This window comes from Fragaria vesca, linkage group LG1, assembly GCF_000184155.1.
Source record: "Fragaria vesca subsp. vesca linkage group LG1, FraVesHawaii_1.0, whole genome shotgun sequence".
Taxonomy (NCBI): domain Eukaryota; kingdom Viridiplantae; phylum Streptophyta; class Magnoliopsida; order Rosales; family Rosaceae; genus Fragaria; species Fragaria vesca.
Window position 1 is genome coordinate 6,676,941 of NC_020491.1, and position 19,211 is coordinate 6,696,151.

A 19,211-nucleotide genomic window follows, 5' to 3' on the forward strand; every position below is an offset into this window, starting at 1 on the left:
TTGATTATGAAAAATTGATTGATGACTTTGCTGATAAGAGTGCAAGAAGATCAATTTTTCATAGCTAATTGTATCTGTTGTTTCTTCTTTTATTAGTGGACTATTTTTTTTACGTCGTTAATATATATAATCAGTGTTCTTTCAAATTTTTTTTTCTTAACACAAAGGGCCCCAATTTTTTTCTCGCACCGGGTCCTTCAAAACATTGGACCGGCCCTGATGAGAAGGTAATAAGAAACTGAACAAAAACAGTAGCAGAAGAAAGAGGAAGACGATGAGAAGGAGAAGAGACTAAGAAGTAAACGTCTACGCAAACGTTGTTTGTCATTTAATATTAGATTTAATGATGTTTATTTCTTGTTCGGTGATGTGTCACAATTTAGTCCCTTGGATATCACATGGACGATTCAGTTGAAAGACAAGGACAGACAAGGATAGACTATAGCCAAGGAGAGGATCTTGATCCTCTCTCATAGGTAAGCCTTGCTTTCGCATTTCGTTAGAGACTGTTTGATTCAACTATATTACATGTAGCATTTTGATGATTTACCCAATGAATTTAGATTAATATTTTGATGAATTTGTTCTTACGTAGAGTGGTGCTTGCGCCAATGACGAGGTGTCGAGCGTTGAACGAACTTCCGCAACCGGCGATGGTCGAGTACTATTCTCAGAAGTCAACCCCCGGTGGCTTTCTAATCTCTGAAGGCACTTCGCCATCCGACCAAAGCGCCGGGTAATTTCATTATTTCTCATTGCTAGCTACACATATGATAAATAAATTACAAGATTTCGCCTTGGTTTTACACAACCAAAACTTATACATTCGAGTAAAAATAAACTGAATATACAATATCAGAAAGGTATAATAATTAATATCAATCTTATAGAAAAACAAAAGTTTTGAGGAATTATCAAAAACATCAAGATCTAAAGCAAGAAATTTTGAGGAATTATTTTCCGATAAATAATCAATATTGGAAAGATATAGTATTTTAGTCCTTGCTTTGGACCTCGAAGCAAGAAGAACAGGTTGAGGCATGGAAGAATGTGGTCGATGTTGTTCATGCCAAAGGTGCCATCATTTTCTGTCAACTTTGGCACGTAGGTCGTGCTTCTCATCAAGGTAATTTTGTCGCATATATACATGGCACTATTGCAGAGCTCTATTTTGTAAAAGAAATCCTTAGCAGTGAACTGATCATTTTCCTACCTGTTATAGGTCAAATGTTATAGTTCTTCAACGAGGTGGGGGGTCGCCAATTTCTTCAACCAGCAATGCCATCTCAAAGAGGTGGAAAGTTCTGTTGCCTGATGGGTCTCATGACGCTTACCCTGAACCTCGACGACTCGAGACCCATGAAATACCCCAGATTGTTGAGCAGTACCGTCAGGCTGCTCTGAATGCCATTCGAGCAGGTCGGTCTTATTTTCATCACATAATGGTTCCTTTTCATAACGTGTATGTAATCTCACACTCTCAATTCCCAAATGGTATTGTTAGAATGTATCACGGATATTTGACAACATCACATGCTCAGAAACACAATGGTACATTATTCGTCGCGCATACTAGAAGCTTTGATTTTATGATGCATCTTTAATTCCCATGGACAGGTTTTGATGGAATTGAGATCCATGGGGCACATGGCTACCTCATCGATCAATTCTTGAAAGATGGGATCAATGATCGAACTGATGAGTACGGTGGCTCACTTGCAAACCGCTGCAAGTTCTTGATCCAAATTGTTGAAGCAGTAGTTGAAGCCCTTGGTGCTGATAGAGTTGCCGTCAGAATCTCACCAGCTATTGATTTCTATGATGCTACAGACTCCGACCCGATTGGCCTAGGCTTGGCAGTGATTGAAAGACTCAACAAGCTTCAACATAACATAGGCTCAAAGCTCGCTTATCTTCATGTGACTCAGCCTCGTTTCACCACCATTATGGCGCCGGCAGAGCTTGATGAAGACAAAGAAGCTCACTTTATGAGGACTTTGCGAGAAGCTTATGAAGGAACATTCATGGCTAGTGGAGGGTTTACTAGGGAGCTAGGAATGGAAACCGTGGCTTCTGGTGATGCCGATTTAGTTTCATATGGCCGGTATTTTATCTCAAACCCTGACTTGGTATTGAGGTTAAGGCTGAATATTGCTCCCTTGAACAAGTATAATAGGGAGACTTTCTACACCCATGACCCTGTAGTTTGGTACACAGACTACCCTTTTCTGAACAGAGAAAGTTTGATAGAGGATGACCACTAGGACTACCCCGTTTGATTTTGATGGTGCTGACCTTCTCTTATAGAGAATTGTGATTTGAATGTGATGGGATAAGTCATAAGTGTGTATGTTGAAACTACAAAGTACGTTCTACAAAGTAAAAATCAAACAAAGATCCAAGCAAATATTTGTACCTATGCAAATAAGTTCTTTGCAGCTCCAAATACCCTATTAATTAGTACTCATGAATTATAGAAGCACAATCAATATTTGAATTATCAATTAACTACATTAATTATCAAAAACTCAATGGTTGATTTAACATGCAACTCTGTCGAAATGTTTCTAGCCGTTGAAGGAAAAGTCATAAGATGGTATCTGTCAAGCTTGTATACTTGGAGATGACAAAATTCAGGCGGAGAGATCATATGTTTTAGTCATTTAGTGACATAAATGATGGTACTCTGGTGTTCATTTTGTTTTTTGTGTGGCTTCAACTTCTACTCCTATATATTGAAAGAAACATGTTAAGCTAAAGTTTCTTTATGATAGAATATATAATATATATCACTGCTACCTCATATTTATCACCTGAATACGTCGACGTCAATAAATCACTGCATGTGGCTCAGTGGTTATTGTGTAGTTAGCTGTGTTCTCCAATCTAGGTTTGAACTTTAAAGCTGTTAAAGTGGTTAGACATTATGTTGCAACGCATATTTAAAGCATTTCATACGCGTCGATGAATTAACTTTCTAAGCCTACGAATACGCATGTAACACCCTAATACCAATACATAATTAGAGCATTTCACAGACGCCGATGAAATAATTATATGTCTAATTTATAGGCGAAAGACGGTCTTTGAGGTATCCAAACACTCGCAAAAGAAAAAAAAAACATCACATCATACTATGGTGTCAAAAAAGGAACCAATATTAAACTAAGGCCACATGAACCAATAACAAGGTTTAATTCGAGCATTAACAATTTTAATAGCATTTCCAGGCGATCAATTTAGGTCCTCAACCCAAACAAGAAAAAAAAAAAAGTAATTGAATCAATGCTTCAACGCCTGGTTAGACTAATCAAATCCAAACCCGTTTCAAATTCACAAATCACAACTGGATGTTCACAAACGCTCCCGCGTAGAAATATAAAATATTACACCGGTCAAACACGCCGTAGTCTGACCTTCCATTTTACATTTTCCAAAACAAACGAGGTCGGAGATCCACAAAAACAATTCGCACGCAAATAACACTTCCCCTCTTCGATTACGACCCGCGCCTCTATTAGTCACCGACCACCACATAAAACGCCTTCAGACTCACCAGAACAACCAAGAGTCATCACTGACGTTTTAGGGCACCACTGTTTTGAGTTTTCCTATATAAACCTCCCTCATCAACTCTTTCTACAACCTGAACACATTGCCCTGCTCAGGTTTTTTTAGATAAGAAAACGAAAATGGCAGATTCTTCATCCACGGGACTCACCCTGTTCTCTCCTTACAAGATGGGCATGTTCAACCTCTCTCATAGGTCAGTCACCCTTTTGCTACATGTTACATTTTGAAGATTTACGCAATGATTTTTGGATTAATATTTGGATGAATTTGCTCTTTCTATTACAGAGTGGTACTTGCGCCAATGACGAGGTGTCGAGCGTTGAACGAACTTCCGCAGCCGGCGCTGGTGGAGTACTATTCTCAGAGGGCAACCCCCGGTGGCTTTCTAATCACTGAAGGCACTTCGCCGTCCGACCAAAGCGCCGGGTAATTTCGTAATTCTCAGTGTTACCCTATTATGATAAATTACAAGACTTCATTGCCTTTACTCGATCTTTGGACCTCGAACTCTTTAGTCCCATGCTTTAAACGAGTTAAAGATTTTCTTACTTTGTTGTATATGATGGAAGCAGGTTTCCACATGTTCCTGGGATTTACACCGATGAACAAGTTGAGGCATGGAAGAAGGTGGTCGATGCTGTTCACGCCAAAGGTGCCATCATTTTCTGTCAACTTTGGCATGTAGGTCGTGCTTCTCATCAAGGTAATTTTGTCACATATATACATGTTATAGCTCTAATTTGCACAAAGAATTCCTCAGCAGTGAACTGATCATTTTTCTACTTCTTATTCTTCTAATGTTATAGTTCTTCAACGAGGTGGGGGGTCACCAATTTCTTCAACCAGCAATGCCATCTCAAAGAGGTGGAAAGTTCTGTTGCCTGATGGGTCTCATGACGCTTACCCTGAACCTCGACGACTCGAGACCCATGAAATACCCCAGATTGTTGAGCAGTACCGTCAGGCTGCCCTAAATGCCATTCGAGCAGGTCAGTTTCATTTCATCATGTACTTGTTCATTTTCATAACGTAATGTCACACTACCAAATAATACTAGTGTTGTTTCAATGTGTCGCAAGTTTGATCATCTGCCAACATGACATGCTTGGAAACACAATATATGGTATTCTTCATCGCACATAGTAGAAGCTTTGATCTAATGATATATCTTTGATATTGTATAGGTTTTGATGGAATTGAGATCCATTCGGCACATGGTTACCTAATCGATCAATTCTTGAAAGATGGGATAAACGATCGAACTGATGAGTACGGTGGCTCACTTGCAAACCGATGCAAGTTCTTGATCCAAACTGTTGAAGCAGTAGTTGAAGCCATTGGTGCTGATAGAGTTGCCGTCAGAATCTCACCAGCTATTGACCACCTTGACGCTACAGACTCCGACCCAATTGGCCTAGGCTTGGCAGTGATTGAAAGACTTAACAAGCTTCAACAGAACATAGGCTCAAAGCTCGCTTATCTTCATGTTACTCAGCCTCGTTTCGCAGCTAATGGCCTAGTAGAGTTTGATCAAGACGAAGCTCGGTTTATGAGGACTCTTAGAAACGCTTATGAAGGTACATTCATGGCTAGTGGAGGGTTCAATAGAGAGCTAGGAATGGAAGCTGTGGCTTCCGGTGATACCGATTTGGTGTCGTATGGACGACAGTTTATCTCAAACCCTGACTTGGTGTTGAGGTTTAAGCTGAATGCTCCATTGAACAAGTATAATAGGGAGACTTTCTACACTCATGATCCTGTTGTTGGGTACACAGACTATCCTTTTCTAGCTGAACAGTGAAAGTGTGAAGGAAGATTAGCTCCCCTTATGTTTTGATGCTCTAGCTAGGAGACTAGGTGAATGACTGAGTGTGAATGTATAAAACTATAAAGAGAATTGTAATTGTCCTTTTGGATAAATAAAACTTTTTTTCATAGAGATTGAATATATTCCGTGCAGGTGATATGCCATTGCTTCTGAAGTACAAAATCAAAGTTGAAAACTAGAAAATTTCAGTTTTCTAATATTTGGTTTCTTGATCGTGGGAGCTGCTTTGGCTAAGCTACATGGATACTCATAGCTTTATTATTCTTGTGGTTATAATATATAAGTCTTAAACTTATAGAGCAGAACTCTTTCATATACTCGGATGAATTATTTTGAAGATAACAATATCTATCGATCGTTGACATGTGATATATGCAGAATTGGTTGATATTCATATTAGAAATTTGTTTCTTTTGGTCCTTAAACCTCGATTGCCAAACTCTCATAGGCAGCATGCACGGAAATTATTAATTTTTTTTATCTAAATTATTAAAAAATTCTTATATACATGACGTGTAAATACTTGATGTAATCAATTCATATGTTCGACCACCCATATTTCTATATTATGTTCTCTAATCTTGAATATTCACACATGTATGTATAGATACACGCTGTATACTAGAGATACTCTGCTAAATAACACGAATATCTCAATAATTCTTTAGAACAAAAGATTAATATATCCGTATTACGGAAGATCAAGTCAAAACGTTTCATATTCCTAATGACTATAAAGAATAATCATGGTATAGAGGTGACGCATTCACGAAAGTTAGGCCCAAATATTTCGTTCTATGAAGCACCAGAAACCATAGCGCAGTTAAAAAGCGTGACCATGCCGGACCACACCCCATATTCATCATCAACTCCAGTCAAACGATTATAGCTCAGTCCTCCCCATCAAAACCCAACAGTCAAACACGTCTTTGATTGATCGGAGATCACCAAACTATTCCATAAACAAACCAAGTCCGAGATCTATAAAACAATGCACACGTGAATATCATTCCAATTATTATTTCCTCTCCCACTGACGTCGGGACCCGCCACCTACAGTCGCCGACCACCACCACTATAAGTCTATAACACACACACTCTTTTTCTCTTGTCCATTTCTCTGCTTCGAATCAGTGATCTCGGATCGGAAAAACCCAAATGGCCGATTCCTCACTTACTCTCTTCTCTCCTATCAAGATGGCCAAGTTCAATCTCTCCCACAGGTCAGCGTTGTTTCTACTCTCCGATTTCCTCGGAAATTTGTAAGGAGGGAAATCCGGGAGGCTATACTTGTCCATTTATTTATTTCTGACGGATTTGTCCTTTACAGGGTGGTGCTTGCGCCGATGACGCGGTGCCGAGCCTTGAACGGAATCCCGCAGCCCGCGCTGGCCGAGTACTACTCTCAGCGGTCAACCCCCGGCGGCTTTCTCATCAGCGAAGGCACTCTGATCTCTGACACAGGCGCTGGGTAATTTCGTAATTTCACTCAACCATTCTTTGATGTTTATGTGATTTACTATTTCGACCTCACAAGTTACCTATTGTTAAAATGAACGGTAATATCAAGTATTTTCTTACCATGTTACGGTGGAAGCAGGTTTCCACATGTTCCGGGGATTTTCTCAGATGAACAGGTTGAGGCATGGAAGAAGGTAGTCGACGCCGTTCACGCGAAAGGAGCCGTTATTTTCTGTCAGCTATGGCATGTAGGTCGTGCTTCTCATGGAGGTAAATTTGTTGCAAATACGTTACACATTTGTCAGGTGCTTCATTTTTTGCAATTAACTTTCCAGCATTAGACTGATCTATGTTGCTGCTTATTGTTTTGATTAATGTTATAGTTTACCAACCTGGTGGGGGGTCGCCAATTTCTTCAACCAACAATCCCATTTCAAAGAGGTGGAAAATTCTCTTGCCGGATGGGTCTCATGGCACTTATCCTCAGCCTAGGCGTCTGGAAACACATGAAATTCCCCACATTGTTGAGCAGTATCGCCGCGCTGCGTCGAATGCCATTCGAGCAGGTCAGTTTCTGTTCACCACATAATTTGTTCAATGTTCATGTGCATAAGACATAAGAGTATGTGTGATTTCACAATCTAAATCTAGAACATTAGCTAGACAGACCATTTCTCTAAAGTTGTTACTTACCGTCTGATAACAATAACATAATGGTTAGAGCATATTAATCTTCAGTAGATATTTGACACTGATCGATGTGTATATGCTGTATTGCAGGTTTTGATGGAATTGAGATCCATGGGGCACATGGCTATCTAATTGATCAATTCTTGAAAGATGGGATCAATGACCGAACTGATGAGTATGGTGGGTCGCTTGCAAACCGCTGCAAATTCTTGATTCAAATTGTTCAAGCAGTAGTTGAAGCCATTGGTGCTGATAGAGTTGCTGTCAGAGTCTCACCAGCTATTGATCACCTTGATGCTATGGACTCCGACCCAGTTAGCTTAGGCTTTGCTGTGATTGAAAGGCTTAACAAGCTTCAACAGAACATAGGCTCAAAGCTCACATACCTCCATGTGACTCAGCCTCGTTACGCTGCCTATGGTCAAGCAGAATCAGGTAAACATGGCAGTGATCAAGATGAAGCAGAATTTATGAGGACTCTGAGAAAAGCTTATCAAGGTACGTTCATGGCTAGTGGTGGTTTTACTAGAGAGCTAGGAATGGAAGCTGTGGCTTCTGGTGATGCTGATTTAGTGTCGTATGGTCGCTATTTTATCTCAAACCCTGACTTGGTTTTGAGATTTAAGCTGAACGCTCCCTTGACGAAGTATGTCAGGAAGACTTTTTACACCCAAGACCCTGTTGTTGGGTACACAGATTACCCTTTTCTGAACAAAACAACTGTCAAGGAGCAAGCACTCTCCCGCCTTTGATTGTTATGCTGCTGTAAGCCTGTAAGTCAAATAGAGATACTGCAATTTGAACGTACGCTATTGAATAGTATGTGCTTGTAGGCGAATGATCCAATATTCCAATTGCTTCTGAAGTTGTAACTTGGGATTTTATATTAATTCTGTTTCTCATTTGAACATCATAGATTCATAGGCAGTTTGCCTTGGAACCTTGTTTGTCTAAAATACAGGATATACAGGTTCCATGTTAGGATAAAAAAGACCAAAATGTTGCTCCTCGCCCTCAGGTTTCTGATTCTCGTTGAACATGGCAAAGATGTATATCCTGCAATGTATTGGCCAGGTCTTTTGGGTGTTCCTACCCTTGAACTGATGTGTTCGATGAATTTCCGGTTATATGTCCCTGCAAGTTCTGGGGTGTTAAACTCACCACTCCCAGCAGAAGGCCAACCACTTTCAGACACCACAACCGTGACATTATGGCCACCTACTATCTCCATTGCCATGTAAAACGAGTCCACTATGGCATCAAACAGGTTGTAGTAGCTGAGTGGTCCGTCTTGAACCACCAGGGTTTTGGTAGTGAATAGATCATAGTCCAACTTAACATCGGCAGGGTCTGACTTGTAGGCAAAGTAAGGGTACACATTGATCAACAGAGATGAATCGGTATCAAGGACTAAAAACCGAACAATGTCAGTCATTACTTCAACAGCCTCTGCTGCGAATACAGAACTTGAAGGCGGGTGTGAAGATCATAAGGCGGTTCCTGGAACAACTGTGGTCATCTTAATCCCACTCAGCTGTCTGCCATCAAGGATGCTTCTATAAACGTCATTACAGCAAAAATGTAGTTTCCTAAGGGCCCGGGAATAACCTCATTGCCAACAGCAATGTAACTGAGTTGGATGCCATCTAGATAAGGCTCAACATTGGCAGTGAACCATGCGTTTCACAGCTTCTTGGCTTGCTGCCAATGCCTGTAAATCTTGGTTTCGAATACCAAGTATGACACTGACTCCGCTCCCTTTCAGTGCCTCAAGGGCAGCAGTGTTTGGTTCAAAGAGCCTCATTTTGGTGATGTTATATTTCTTGTAGAGATTGAAGACTCAGGGAGGTCATTCCCTAACGTTCCATAACAAACATCTATATCTGAAGCTTCCACTAGGAATACATGATTGTCAATTGTTGCTGTAAGTGACAGAATGAGTGCAATCGAGTACGATACTGTCATCACTTTTCCCAACAAAGGTAATGCGAAGAGATTCTCTCGAAACCAAGAGAACTAAGAAAATAAAAAACCAAACTGAAAAAGAGTAGTTTGAAGCATGCTTCTTAGCTTGGTAGTAAAACAAAGAAAGTTTATCTCAAGTTGCCACCTTTGCAGACTAACCCATCCAACATTCATAACCAATAAATTAAGACTATAATATGGGAAACCCAAAGCATCCATACGCAAGTAAGGACAAACCTCAGGTAGAGGAGAAGTATGCCAGCACAAGGACGAGGAAACCAACCCCAAATTAGCAAACCTATTAGCAACATAATTTCCTTCGTGAAAACATGTGAGCATTTGAAAGAGATGTCGAACTCGAGCCAAATAATTATATCAAGCAATACGCAATGGCCAAGGAGGTACAAAAGAGGAAGAAGAAAGACATTGAAGTGTCACTGTAGAATCACTCTCCAACCATATGTGATGCCAGCCAAAATGAAAAGCAAACTCAACTCCTAAAATAACAGCCATAAGTTCTGCAAAGAAAGCAATTTGAGTTCCCAAGCCTTGATAATAACCACCAATAAAACGACCGAAGTTATCCTTGAACACTCCACCGCAACCAGCAAGGCTGGGGTTACCCTTGGACAAGCCATCAGTATTGATCTCTGGTACATGAAATTGGTGTTATATGTCATTGCAAGCTCTGGAGTGGTGAAATTTCCGTTCCCATCCAAAGGCAAACCGCTCTCGGACACCAAAACTCTAACATGCCCGTTGTTTGCTTTGGCCATTGCCGCTAAAAATGCGTCCACAATGGCATCAAACAAGCAGTAGTACTTCAAGTTGCCGTTTTGAATCACCGGTTTATCTGAAGTGAACTGAGCATATGCTAAGGGAACATGGGAAAAGTCTGACTTGTAGGCAGAGTAAAGATACACATTGATCGTAAGGGTGAGAGGGTTGATGCTAGAAACTTGAGAAGGTCAGGCATGACACTGCTAGCCTCTTGTGTGAAATCCCCACTCGAGGGCGGGTACGAAGATCTTAAGGCAGTTGATGGCACAAATGTGGTCACCTTTGTCACATACCCTTCGTCTTTAAGGATGTTTGGTAATGAATTCATTACAGGCAAGACATATTTGCCTAATGGCCCAGGAATGACCTCGTTACCAACGACTATGTAGTCGAAGATAGTGTCATATAGATAAGGAGCTATATTGTTGTTGAACCATGTGTTTACAACATCCTGGCTTCTTGCTAAATCTGCCAATTAGTCTTTGTTCCCAATGCCAACTGTGACACGAATTTTACTCCCTCTTAAGGCTTCAAGCGCTGCGTGGTCAGGATTGAAAAGCCTCATTTTGCCAATGCCATACTCTTTGTAGAGATTGATAACTTCTGTGGTTGCATGGATGTCATTTCCCTGCATTCCATAGCAAACACCTACGTTTGAAGCTCCCATAAGGCCTATATGGTTGTGATGAAGGGTTGCTACAACACCCAGAATGAATGTGATCCACTGTAGCACGTCCATAACCATTCCTTGTCAATATGAACCTTTGGTAATCTAAGTTGAGTTCCATTCTACATTTTATTGTACATTAAAGCTTTTTCAATTAATCATGATTAATTTTGACAAGATTTATTTAGTTATCCGAATTTAATATCTTTTTAATGAATCATGATTTTGCTTGACTGGAAAATCAAGATATACAAGATTTTTGTTCAAGAGAATATATCATAAACAGGTTGCATGTTGGGATAAAAAAGACCAAAATGTTGCTCCTCGCCAGCAGGTTTCTGGTTCTCATTGAACATTGCAAAGATAAACCCTTCAATGTTTGCACCGGGTCTTCTTGGTGTCCCTCCCTTTTGAAGGATATGATTCAATAAATTCTTGTTATAAGTGGCTGCAAGTTCTGGCGTGGTGATACTTCCGCTACCATCAGAAGGCCAGCCACTTTCAGACACCACAACTCTAACATTAGTTGCACCGCCTGCTTTGTCCATCGCTGCAACAAAAGCATCCACAATGGCATCAAACAGATTGACGTAGCCATATTCCCCGTCTTGAACCACAGTCTCTGTTGCAGTGAATTGAGCATAGTCTAATCGAACATTGCCAGGGTCTGACTTGTAGGCAAAGTAAGGATACACATTGATCATAAGGGGAGAATCTGTTGATGCTAGAAACGCAAGAATGCCGGCCATTGTACTAGAAGCCTCTGGTGTGAATTCACCAATCGAAGGCGGGTACGAAGATGCTAGGACAGATGATGACAGAACTGTTGTCACCTTGATCCTGTCATGAACAATCTGTATGTTATTTAACAACGGCATCACCGCGAGGACATTTTTTAGGCCTACTGATGGGTCGACCTCGTTGCCAATGGCGATGTAATTGATGGTAACGTCATTTACATAAGGAGCTATATTGTTATTCCACCATTGGTCCACAGCACCTTGACCAGTTGCCAAATTCTCCAAGTCCTCATTTGGAATGCCTATGGTGACAGCGATTCCACTCCCTCTCAGGGCGTCAAGTATTGCGGGGTTAGGATTGAAGATCCTCATTTTCGCTATGCCGTGTTGTTTGTAGAGATTGACAACATCTGCTGGTGCAGGAAGGTCACTTCCCAACGTCCCATAGCAAACACCAATGTCTAAAGCTCCCACACGGCCTGCATGGTTGTCAAAGCTAGCTATAACACACAGAATGAGTGCAATGCAGCCTAGTACTGCCATTTCTTTCTAGCTCTTCAATGAAGTGATGTGTGTGAGCCTCAAATAAATTAGAGCAAGAGGAAATGCACAAAATGAGTATCAAAATGAGGTCTTCTACCAATGAACAACCTGAACCGTATGGTGATTCTGCACACATATATATACACTAACAATGGAGATGTAACACTAAATTCAATTAATGTGCTTGTTCTGGGAATTGAATATTTTTGGATTATGCATAACCTGCCTTTCTATATCCACAATACCTAATGTTGCAAGTAATTTAAATTTAATTATTTCTTCAGATTTTCTTCTATGTTAATGTTGGTTTTATGATTCTATCAGTTTTCTTACAAAGGAAATACTATTACATTCAAAATTCTACAATCTACCTTACACAACGTATGGCCACAGAAATTTACAGACCAACTAGACAAAATACACAAATATTTTTCCTTTTCAAGCTTCTAGCTAGGTTGCTCGAATCGGGCATGGTCACATGGGGCACCGGAAAAGAAAATGATATTGGGCGTTCCAAACTATCTAGCCCAAGTTCTCAAAAAACTATGTAGCCCAAATTCCTAACCGTCAAACTAAATTAACTCCTGTTTATGGCCACTGAATTGCTCATAAGGGTGTCAGGAAATGTCATAATCAGTTTTACTCTTTCAAGGTGAGTAAAAAAAAAAAAAAAAACACAACCTCAATCTTCTTTAAGGTTTGTGATTTTTCATAGTTTGTGTCTTTGTGACCGGTATGAACTTTAGAATTTTCCTTCATGGTTCTTTATATCAGTCCCAGTCAGGGTAAGATTCTGAATCAAGTGATGAAACCAATGACACATTCTAGTGTTCTGTACAACTTGGCAAACATGGTTGGCTGAAAGTGAAAGATCGATATGCATATGGTAGCTACCACTCTTGCATGATCACAAAACCTTATCCTCGCTAGTAGTTCATCACTACCTTATCCTGAAACTTTCTACACACCACCACACATATATAGGAAACTAGTAGGGAAACCTATACTAACTAGAACATTCCTACACTCCCACTTTTGCACCCTGCAGGAAATTCTCACATTATAACAAAAATACTATGAGATTGATTCATCTCCAAACCAATTCTCCGTAAAATGATGCATATCAGTTAAAGGGTTGACTTGCAGTAGCGTTGTAAGTGAAATGTAGTATACCTCAAGCAAGCATTGTTGTAAAATCTACTGCTAGCTCATAGATAGAGCATCAGTACTGCTGTTATGATATACAACGAGAGAATGTGAGATGACTTTACAGTTCCAATAATGAATTCCAAGTTCCCTTCAAGAAGGGGAGTTTCTATTATCCACACATTTCCGATTTGCTTGGCGCCCTTTTAGCTGTCAAAGTGTCTTCTTGTATGTGCCTCCATAAGTATCCTTCCCACTAGCATCAATAGCCTTAAAGGACAACAATGACTGGTGCACCATTCTCAGCCTTACTGGTAATATGGTCTTGCAGCAGCTGCATTAGATTTCAAAAACAAAAAGAGGCTTCTTGTTCTTATGTGACGAAAAGACCATGCTCACATGATTCACAGCTAGAAATAATGTCGTTTTTCTTGTCCGATTCTTTTAACATTACCAAACTCGTGAATCCTACATGAGCATATTCCGAAGAAGTGATTTCAATGGCTCAAGATATTCACATTATCCCGTTATATATGATCCCAATATCCTTGTCAAGAAATACACCTAAACATAGACGAAAACCAAAATTTAGAGTAAGTGAAGATGTTTTTCCCTATCTTCTTCACATTTGTTCTCCTCCTCTCCACTTCCAATGCTGCAGTGCAGGACTTCTGTGTTGCAGACTACAAGGCTCCAGAAGGCCCTGCAGGCTACTCCTGCAAGAAGGCTGCAACAGTTACCGTAGATGACTTTGTATTCTCTGGCCTAGGTGTTGCTGGTAACACCACAAACATTATCAAAGCTGCAGTGACCCCTGCATTTGCTGCTCAATTTCCTGGTGTTAACGGCCTTGGCATTTCGCTGGCTCGTCTAGACCTGGCTCCTGGTGGAGTTATTCCATTTCACACACATCCTGGAGCTTCAGAAGTCTTGGTTGTTACACAAGGAGCCATAGTTGCAGGGTTCATTTCATCAGCTAACACAGTTTATCTGAAAACCCTTAAGAAGGGTGATATTATGGTGTTCCCTCAAGGGTTATTGCACTTTCAAGTCAATGGAGGTGGTTCTTCAGCAGTAGCATTCGTTAGCTTCAGTAGTCCAAGCCCCGGTCTGCAGATTCTGGACTTTGCACTTTTCAAAAATGATTTGCCTACATCATTGGTCGCATCGACTACTTTCCTCGATGTTGCTCAGATCAAGAAACTTAAGGGTGTTCTAGGTGGTACTAATTAATTTAGGTTGTGTGGAGATATGTACCAGTGTGCATGTATTTCATTTCCTTTTATTCTCGATCTGTTTTGTATGAGAAGGCCTGTCAGTGTACTTAGGATTACTCAGGTGCGTAGCGGTTTCTGATTCATCAATAAATGTAGTTTATTTATGCTTGTATGAGTCTTATCATGTCCTCCAGTATGTTGGACCGGTGAGGCAACAATTATATTGAAGGGAAGTGCCATATTGCATCTTAGTTAACCTGAAATCTAAAAATTCATCTGCATAAGCTATTCGATATGCCAACTGATTTATATGCTCTTAAAACATATTTAGTAATCGATCATTGTATACTTTTTGAAATGAGAGATCATATATTGTATATTTTGTATGGCATTGTTTGGTAAAGTTACTGTATCATAGGATGCAGTGAACTGTAAGATCGAAGGCACCTAACTTGTATAAGAAACTTGCTTATAACTAGCTTTCATATGCAGATTAACAAATGCACGAATGCTTTACAGGAAAAGTATGCTGCATATTCATATATACCAGAAATACTGATGGTTTTACCAACAGTGCCAATTTGCTTTGCACTACAGCCACTACTGGTACAACCGGCCAGTGAATTATACTGAACTTACTAACTGTTGTTGGTATATATACCGCAAGCATAAGTAACGATCTCGTAGACTGTTTTCCGGTAGACCGACATCCGGGCTACCTCGCCATGGTGAAAGATCATCGGTACCACATCGGGAATGTGCTCTCCCAAGCTCCATAAGAAGACATCATAAGAAGATATATGTGTATTTAGTCCCACATCGGAAACATAATATGTGAGGGAACCTTCTTTAGCTATAAAAGGAAGGCTTCCCATATGTAGCAAAGATGATGGATGATGATCCTTACTCACTCCATCTTGGAGAGCTCTTGTAACACCAAGGGCCTATTGGCCATGATAGTAGCTTAAGTGGATGTAGCCATGTCCTCCGATGACATGGTGAACCATTATATGTCCTTGTCTCTTGTTCATGATCGTCTATTGTACATGCTCCACCGTGATTCTACATAGTCTCCGGGATTATGCAGAAACACTAACTCTTTGCAGTAGAAATGCCAATCAATTGCACTAAAACAACTATTGCATTGCACTAAAGGCACCAGCAATTTGCAGTAAGAACAACAATGCTAAATGTATAATATACTCCACTGTGGCTTAAATTCTGTAAGCAATGACCAATGTGGTGTTGGTGTCATCTTCTAATGACGAGTTTAAACTCTTGAAGAATGTTACAGTAAAAGTTACAGAGAGACACAACTGGGGAATATACTTTTTTTTTTTTTTTAAAATTAAATAGAGGATTAGGCGATATTAGCTCCTCTGCAATAGCCGATTTATATTTATTGAAGATAAAATATAAAAAACAAGTACAAAAGGGAAGGGGGACCAAACCAAAACCTTCCCCAACAAAAATAATGCGTAGAAAGTCTCTCAAATTCAAGAGAACTAAAAAGAAAAAATCAAATTGAAAAATACTAAGCTTCTCAGCCGAGTAAAAATAAAGGAAGCTGCTCTCAAGATACCAGCCAACATTCATGACCAACATATTAAGAATGCCTATAATATGGAAAACCCAAAGCATCCATACGTAAGTAAGGACAAACCTCAGGAGGAGGAGTAGCATGCCAGCACAAGGATGAGGAAGCCAACCCTAGATTAGCAAACCTATCAGCAACTGGGGAATATACTTTACTAATAATGAAATCTAAAAACGCTAAAACAAGGGAATTTCTGATATCCACAAAATTCCCATCTTCTGGAACTTTTTCTATAGCTGTCAAAATGTCTTCTTATGCCCACATGAATATCTTTCCCCCATGTTCACAAGGGCCACAATCATATTTACCATTTTGCAACCTCTGAAATGTTAAAACACGACATTCCATTCTCAACATCCATAAGCAAGCTAGCAACAAATAAAATAAACCTCTGCAGTACTATATGCTGATATAATTAAGCTAGCTCATCATGGTCTTTACAAATGGTAATTAATAAGCTGGCACAATAGCAAAAACTGGTACATTTATACTTCCCAAATTGGAGGTTACTTAGAACATCATACTGATGAAGCTTCAATAATAAATGTCATGACAGTAATAATAAAGATAATTTCTAGAGTTACTGCATTTTCAAAAACAGAAAGAGGCTTCTTGTTTTCATGAGGTAAATATCATGCATAGTCACATGCATATCATAGCTCGATTTGTCTGTTTCACCAAGGTTTACGATCGAGATTGTATACATGTGAATTCTTCATGGGCCTATTCCAAACAACCAATTGCAATGGCTCAAGATATTATCACTATCCCACTATATATATGATCCCAATTTCCCTATCAAGAAATTGAAAAACATAGTCCACCAAATCTAGAATTAACGCAGTGACTTGCACCAAGTGATAATGATTTTCCCTATCTTCTTCACATTTTTGCTCCTCCTCTCCTCATCCCATGCTTCTGTGCAAGACTTCTGCGTAGCAGACTTGACAGCTCCAGAAGGCCCTGCAGGCTACTCCTGCAAGAAGCCTGCAAAAGTTACCGTAGATGACTTTGTCTTCTCTGGTCTAGGCATTGCTGGTAACACCACCAATATCATCAAAGCTGCAGTCACACCTGCATTTGCTGCTCAATTCCCTGGTGTTAATGGCCTCGGCATTTCGCTGGCTCGTTTAGACTTGGCTGTTGATGGAGTCATCCCCTTTCACACGCACCCCGGAGCTTCAGAAGTCCTGATTGTTGTGGAAGGCACAATCTGTGCAGGCTTTGTTTCCTCGGATAACACAGTTTATCTACAAACTCTTGAGACGGGTGACAGTATGGTCTTCCCTCAAGGTTTGTTGCACTTCCAAGTCAATGGAGGTGATACTCCAGCCCTTGCCTTTGTTAGCTTCAGTAGTGCTAGCCCCGGTCTGCAGATTCTGGACTTTGCATTGTTTAAAAACGACTTACCAACCTCATTGATAGCTCAAACTACATTCCTCGACGTTGCTCAGATAAAGAAACTCAAGGGTGTTCTTGGTGGTACTAATTAATTAAGGTGTCTTGTTGGGAAATACCAATGTGTTATTCATCGTGTTCCTTTGCCTTGTTGTTTTTGTGATTGAGAAGAAGGCCTGTAAGTGTATGAATATTGTTCACTGTTCAGGCCATTATATTTTCTGAATTTGTACTCCAGTTAGTGTTTTTGTATGGTTGGTTTCTGCTAGTTCCATTGCAAATGCAGTCTCCGTATCTTAATAAATATTTACGATGAGAATGCATGTTTTAGATTGAAATTCTTTCTTTCTCAATTTGGTATGTCTACAATTGTCTACATATTATTAGTCATCTTAAAACCGTAAGTTCAATAATATAGAATAAATTTTCAGTTAAGAAACGAACAAAATTTGAGAACACATGTAACTAATTAGCTAGGTATGCAAAGAGAGCTGGAAATTGATTTTACCAGCAATTACTAGTCAAAATATTACGTTTTAATAAACTTACATCTATCTCAATTGCAGATAATTTTAAAACTTGAACTTCTGTTAATTGCACAATCTTTCTGGTGCAGCTGCCACTGCCTTGTTTGTTTCTGCATATATATATATATAGCAAATTTATAGTTTCTATCATGCATGAATGGCCAACAATGTCAAAGCAAAATCTCTAATGAGTACGTAATGACTTCAAAAACTTGAAGGGTAACGTTTTATTTAGCACTCCATTATCTAAAAAAACTTTATTTAGCTGGTAGCTCTACTTTAATTCAGTCATGACGGCTTTTGATAGATAGGAACTGAGTTGAAGCTCGACGTACGTATTAACTAGTTCACCAGATAGAACACCGAACTAGTCAGATCAAATTATTGATAATTGTTATGAATGTTTTTGTTTGTTCAGGATAAGTGACTGTTGAAACTTGCTATATAAACTAATAGTACTCGTGATAGTTCAATTTTAAATTTGAATAAACAAGGACACAAAATTGATGTCAGCCTTTGCGGAATCGGATAGATTTTCAAAATAGACGTAAAGTCGCCTACAGACAAAGTAAACATGTGTATGTGTGTGTATAATACCTATCAAAATCCAAAATGACTAGTTATAGCCGTCTGGATTAGTTATCGATCTGTTAAACTAGTTCAACCGTGTTTATCCAATTAGTAACGTTACACTTTTTCTTTCATATTCTAGAGTCTAAATTAAGTCATGCGAAAAGAAAAAAAACATTTGGGTAGCTTAATCCAATATATTGCATTTTTTAACATTTTAATCTCAATAAACATAATCAATCAATCGGAGATTTATAGGAAGTCTCGAGTAATTGAGTCTTACAACTAGATGCATCATACTGTACTGCATTTACAAAAACATAAAGAACTAATTAAGCTCAAATATCCTAGATTTTAAGTGACAAAATTTTCATAATCAAAATCAAAATCGCAGCCACCAGCCAATAAAATAAGAAGAAAAAATAGATTTCTGACTTGTCTACCGGTTGTTACGTGCTCTATATCATCGTACATGCATGGAAACATTCCAAAAATCAATTTCGGTGGCC

At 39.5% G+C, this 19,211-nt stretch overlaps 6 protein-coding genes and 3 pseudogenes across 6 annotated transcripts in view; 6 read left to right on the forward strand and 3 right to left on the reverse strand.

The window, feature by feature from the left end:
* Positions 1 to 476, forward strand: part of LOC101310464 (52 kDa repressor of the inhibitor of the protein kinase-like) — a 3,519-nt gene extending 3,043 nt beyond the window's left edge. Inside the window, exon 3 of the mRNA XM_004288928.1 lies at positions 384 to 476. Coding sequence (XP_004288976.1) covers positions 384 to 476 — 93 coding nt within the window. The remainder of the gene's footprint in view (positions 1 to 383) is intronic.
* Positions 477 to 575: 99 nt separating this feature from the next.
* On the forward strand, positions 576 to 2,264 carry LOC101310751 (annotated as a pseudogene).
* A 1,377-nt stretch (positions 2,265 to 3,641) lies between these two features.
* On the forward strand, positions 3,642 to 5,517 carry LOC101293036 (12-oxophytodienoate reductase 3-like). The gene is made up of 5 exons (XM_004287578.1): positions 3,642 to 3,766; positions 3,859 to 3,999; positions 4,146 to 4,276; positions 4,380 to 4,562; positions 4,758 to 5,517. The coding sequence occupies exons 1-5, from the start codon at positions 3,693 to 3,695 to the stop codon at positions 5,372 to 5,374; spliced, it is 1,146 nt and encodes a 381-aa protein (XP_004287626.1). The 5' UTR covers positions 3,642 to 3,692; the 3' UTR covers positions 5,375 to 5,517.
* Positions 5,518 to 6,485: 968 nt separating this feature from the next.
* Positions 6,486 to 8,466, forward strand: LOC101292737 (12-oxophytodienoate reductase 3-like). Its single transcript, XM_004287577.1, has 5 exons — positions 6,486 to 6,624; positions 6,732 to 6,872; positions 7,002 to 7,132; positions 7,246 to 7,428; positions 7,643 to 8,466. The coding sequence occupies exons 1-5, from the start codon at positions 6,560 to 6,562 to the stop codon at positions 8,302 to 8,304; spliced, it is 1,182 nt and encodes a 393-aa protein (XP_004287625.1). The 5' UTR covers positions 6,486 to 6,559; the 3' UTR covers positions 8,305 to 8,466.
* Positions 8,452 to 9,517, reverse strand: LOC101311045 (annotated as a pseudogene).
* A 497-nt stretch (positions 9,518 to 10,014) lies between these two features.
* Positions 10,015 to 11,042, reverse strand: LOC101311326 (annotated as a pseudogene).
* A 185-nt stretch (positions 11,043 to 11,227) lies between these two features.
* LOC101311622 (glucan endo-1,3-beta-glucosidase, basic isoform-like) lies at positions 11,228 to 12,247 on the reverse strand. Its single transcript, XM_004288929.1, has one exon. The coding sequence runs from the start codon at positions 12,245 to 12,247 to the stop codon at positions 11,228 to 11,230; it is 1,020 nt and encodes a 339-aa protein (XP_004288977.1).
* Positions 12,248 to 13,962: 1,715 nt separating this feature from the next.
* On the forward strand, positions 13,963 to 14,863 carry LOC101293627 (auxin-binding protein ABP19a-like). Its single transcript, XM_004287580.1, has one exon. The coding sequence runs from the start codon at positions 13,997 to 13,999 to the stop codon at positions 14,624 to 14,626; it is 630 nt and encodes a 209-aa protein (XP_004287628.1). The 5' UTR covers positions 13,963 to 13,996; the 3' UTR covers positions 14,627 to 14,863.
* A 2,152-nt stretch (positions 14,864 to 17,015) lies between these two features.
* LOC101293922 (auxin-binding protein ABP19a-like) lies at positions 17,016 to 17,843 on the forward strand. Its single transcript, XM_004287581.1, has one exon. It carries the CDS (start codon positions 17,071 to 17,073, stop codon positions 17,698 to 17,700), a length of 630 nt encoding a protein of 209 aa, XP_004287629.1. The 5' UTR covers positions 17,016 to 17,070; the 3' UTR covers positions 17,701 to 17,843.
* The last annotated feature ends 1,368 nt before the right edge of the window (positions 17,844 to 19,211 follow it).

Bases quoted from the DNA above. Each gene is read 5' to 3' on its own strand.
- LOC101293036 (XM_004287578.1), top strand. From the start codon at position 3,693: ATGGCAGATTCTTCATCCACGGGACTCACCCTGTTCTCTCCTTACAAG. The intron at 4,000-4,145 runs GTAATTTCGTAA...TGATGGAAGCAG, and splicing joins CCGTCCGACCAAAGCGCCGG to GTTTCCACATGTTCCTGGGA. The intron at 4,277-4,379 runs GTAATTTTGTCA...CTAATGTTATAG, and splicing joins AGGTCGTGCTTCTCATCAAG to TTCTTCAACGAGGTGGGGGG.
- LOC101292737 (XM_004287577.1), top strand. From the start codon at position 6,560: ATGGCCGATTCCTCACTTACTCTCTTCTCTCCTATCAAGATGGCCAAG. The intron at 6,873-7,001 runs GTAATTTCGTAA...CGGTGGAAGCAG, and splicing joins ATCTCTGACACAGGCGCTGG to GTTTCCACATGTTCCGGGGA. The intron at 7,133-7,245 runs GTAAATTTGTTG...TTAATGTTATAG, and splicing joins AGGTCGTGCTTCTCATGGAG to TTTACCAACCTGGTGGGGGG.
- LOC101311622 (XM_004288929.1), bottom strand. From the start codon at position 12,247: ATGGCAGTACTAGGCTGCATTGCACTCATTCTGTGTGTTATAGCTAGC.
- LOC101293627 (XM_004287580.1), top strand. From the start codon at position 13,997: ATGTTTTTCCCTATCTTCTTCACATTTGTTCTCCTCCTCTCCACTTCC.
- LOC101293922 (XM_004287581.1), top strand. From the start codon at position 17,071: ATGATTTTCCCTATCTTCTTCACATTTTTGCTCCTCCTCTCCTCATCC.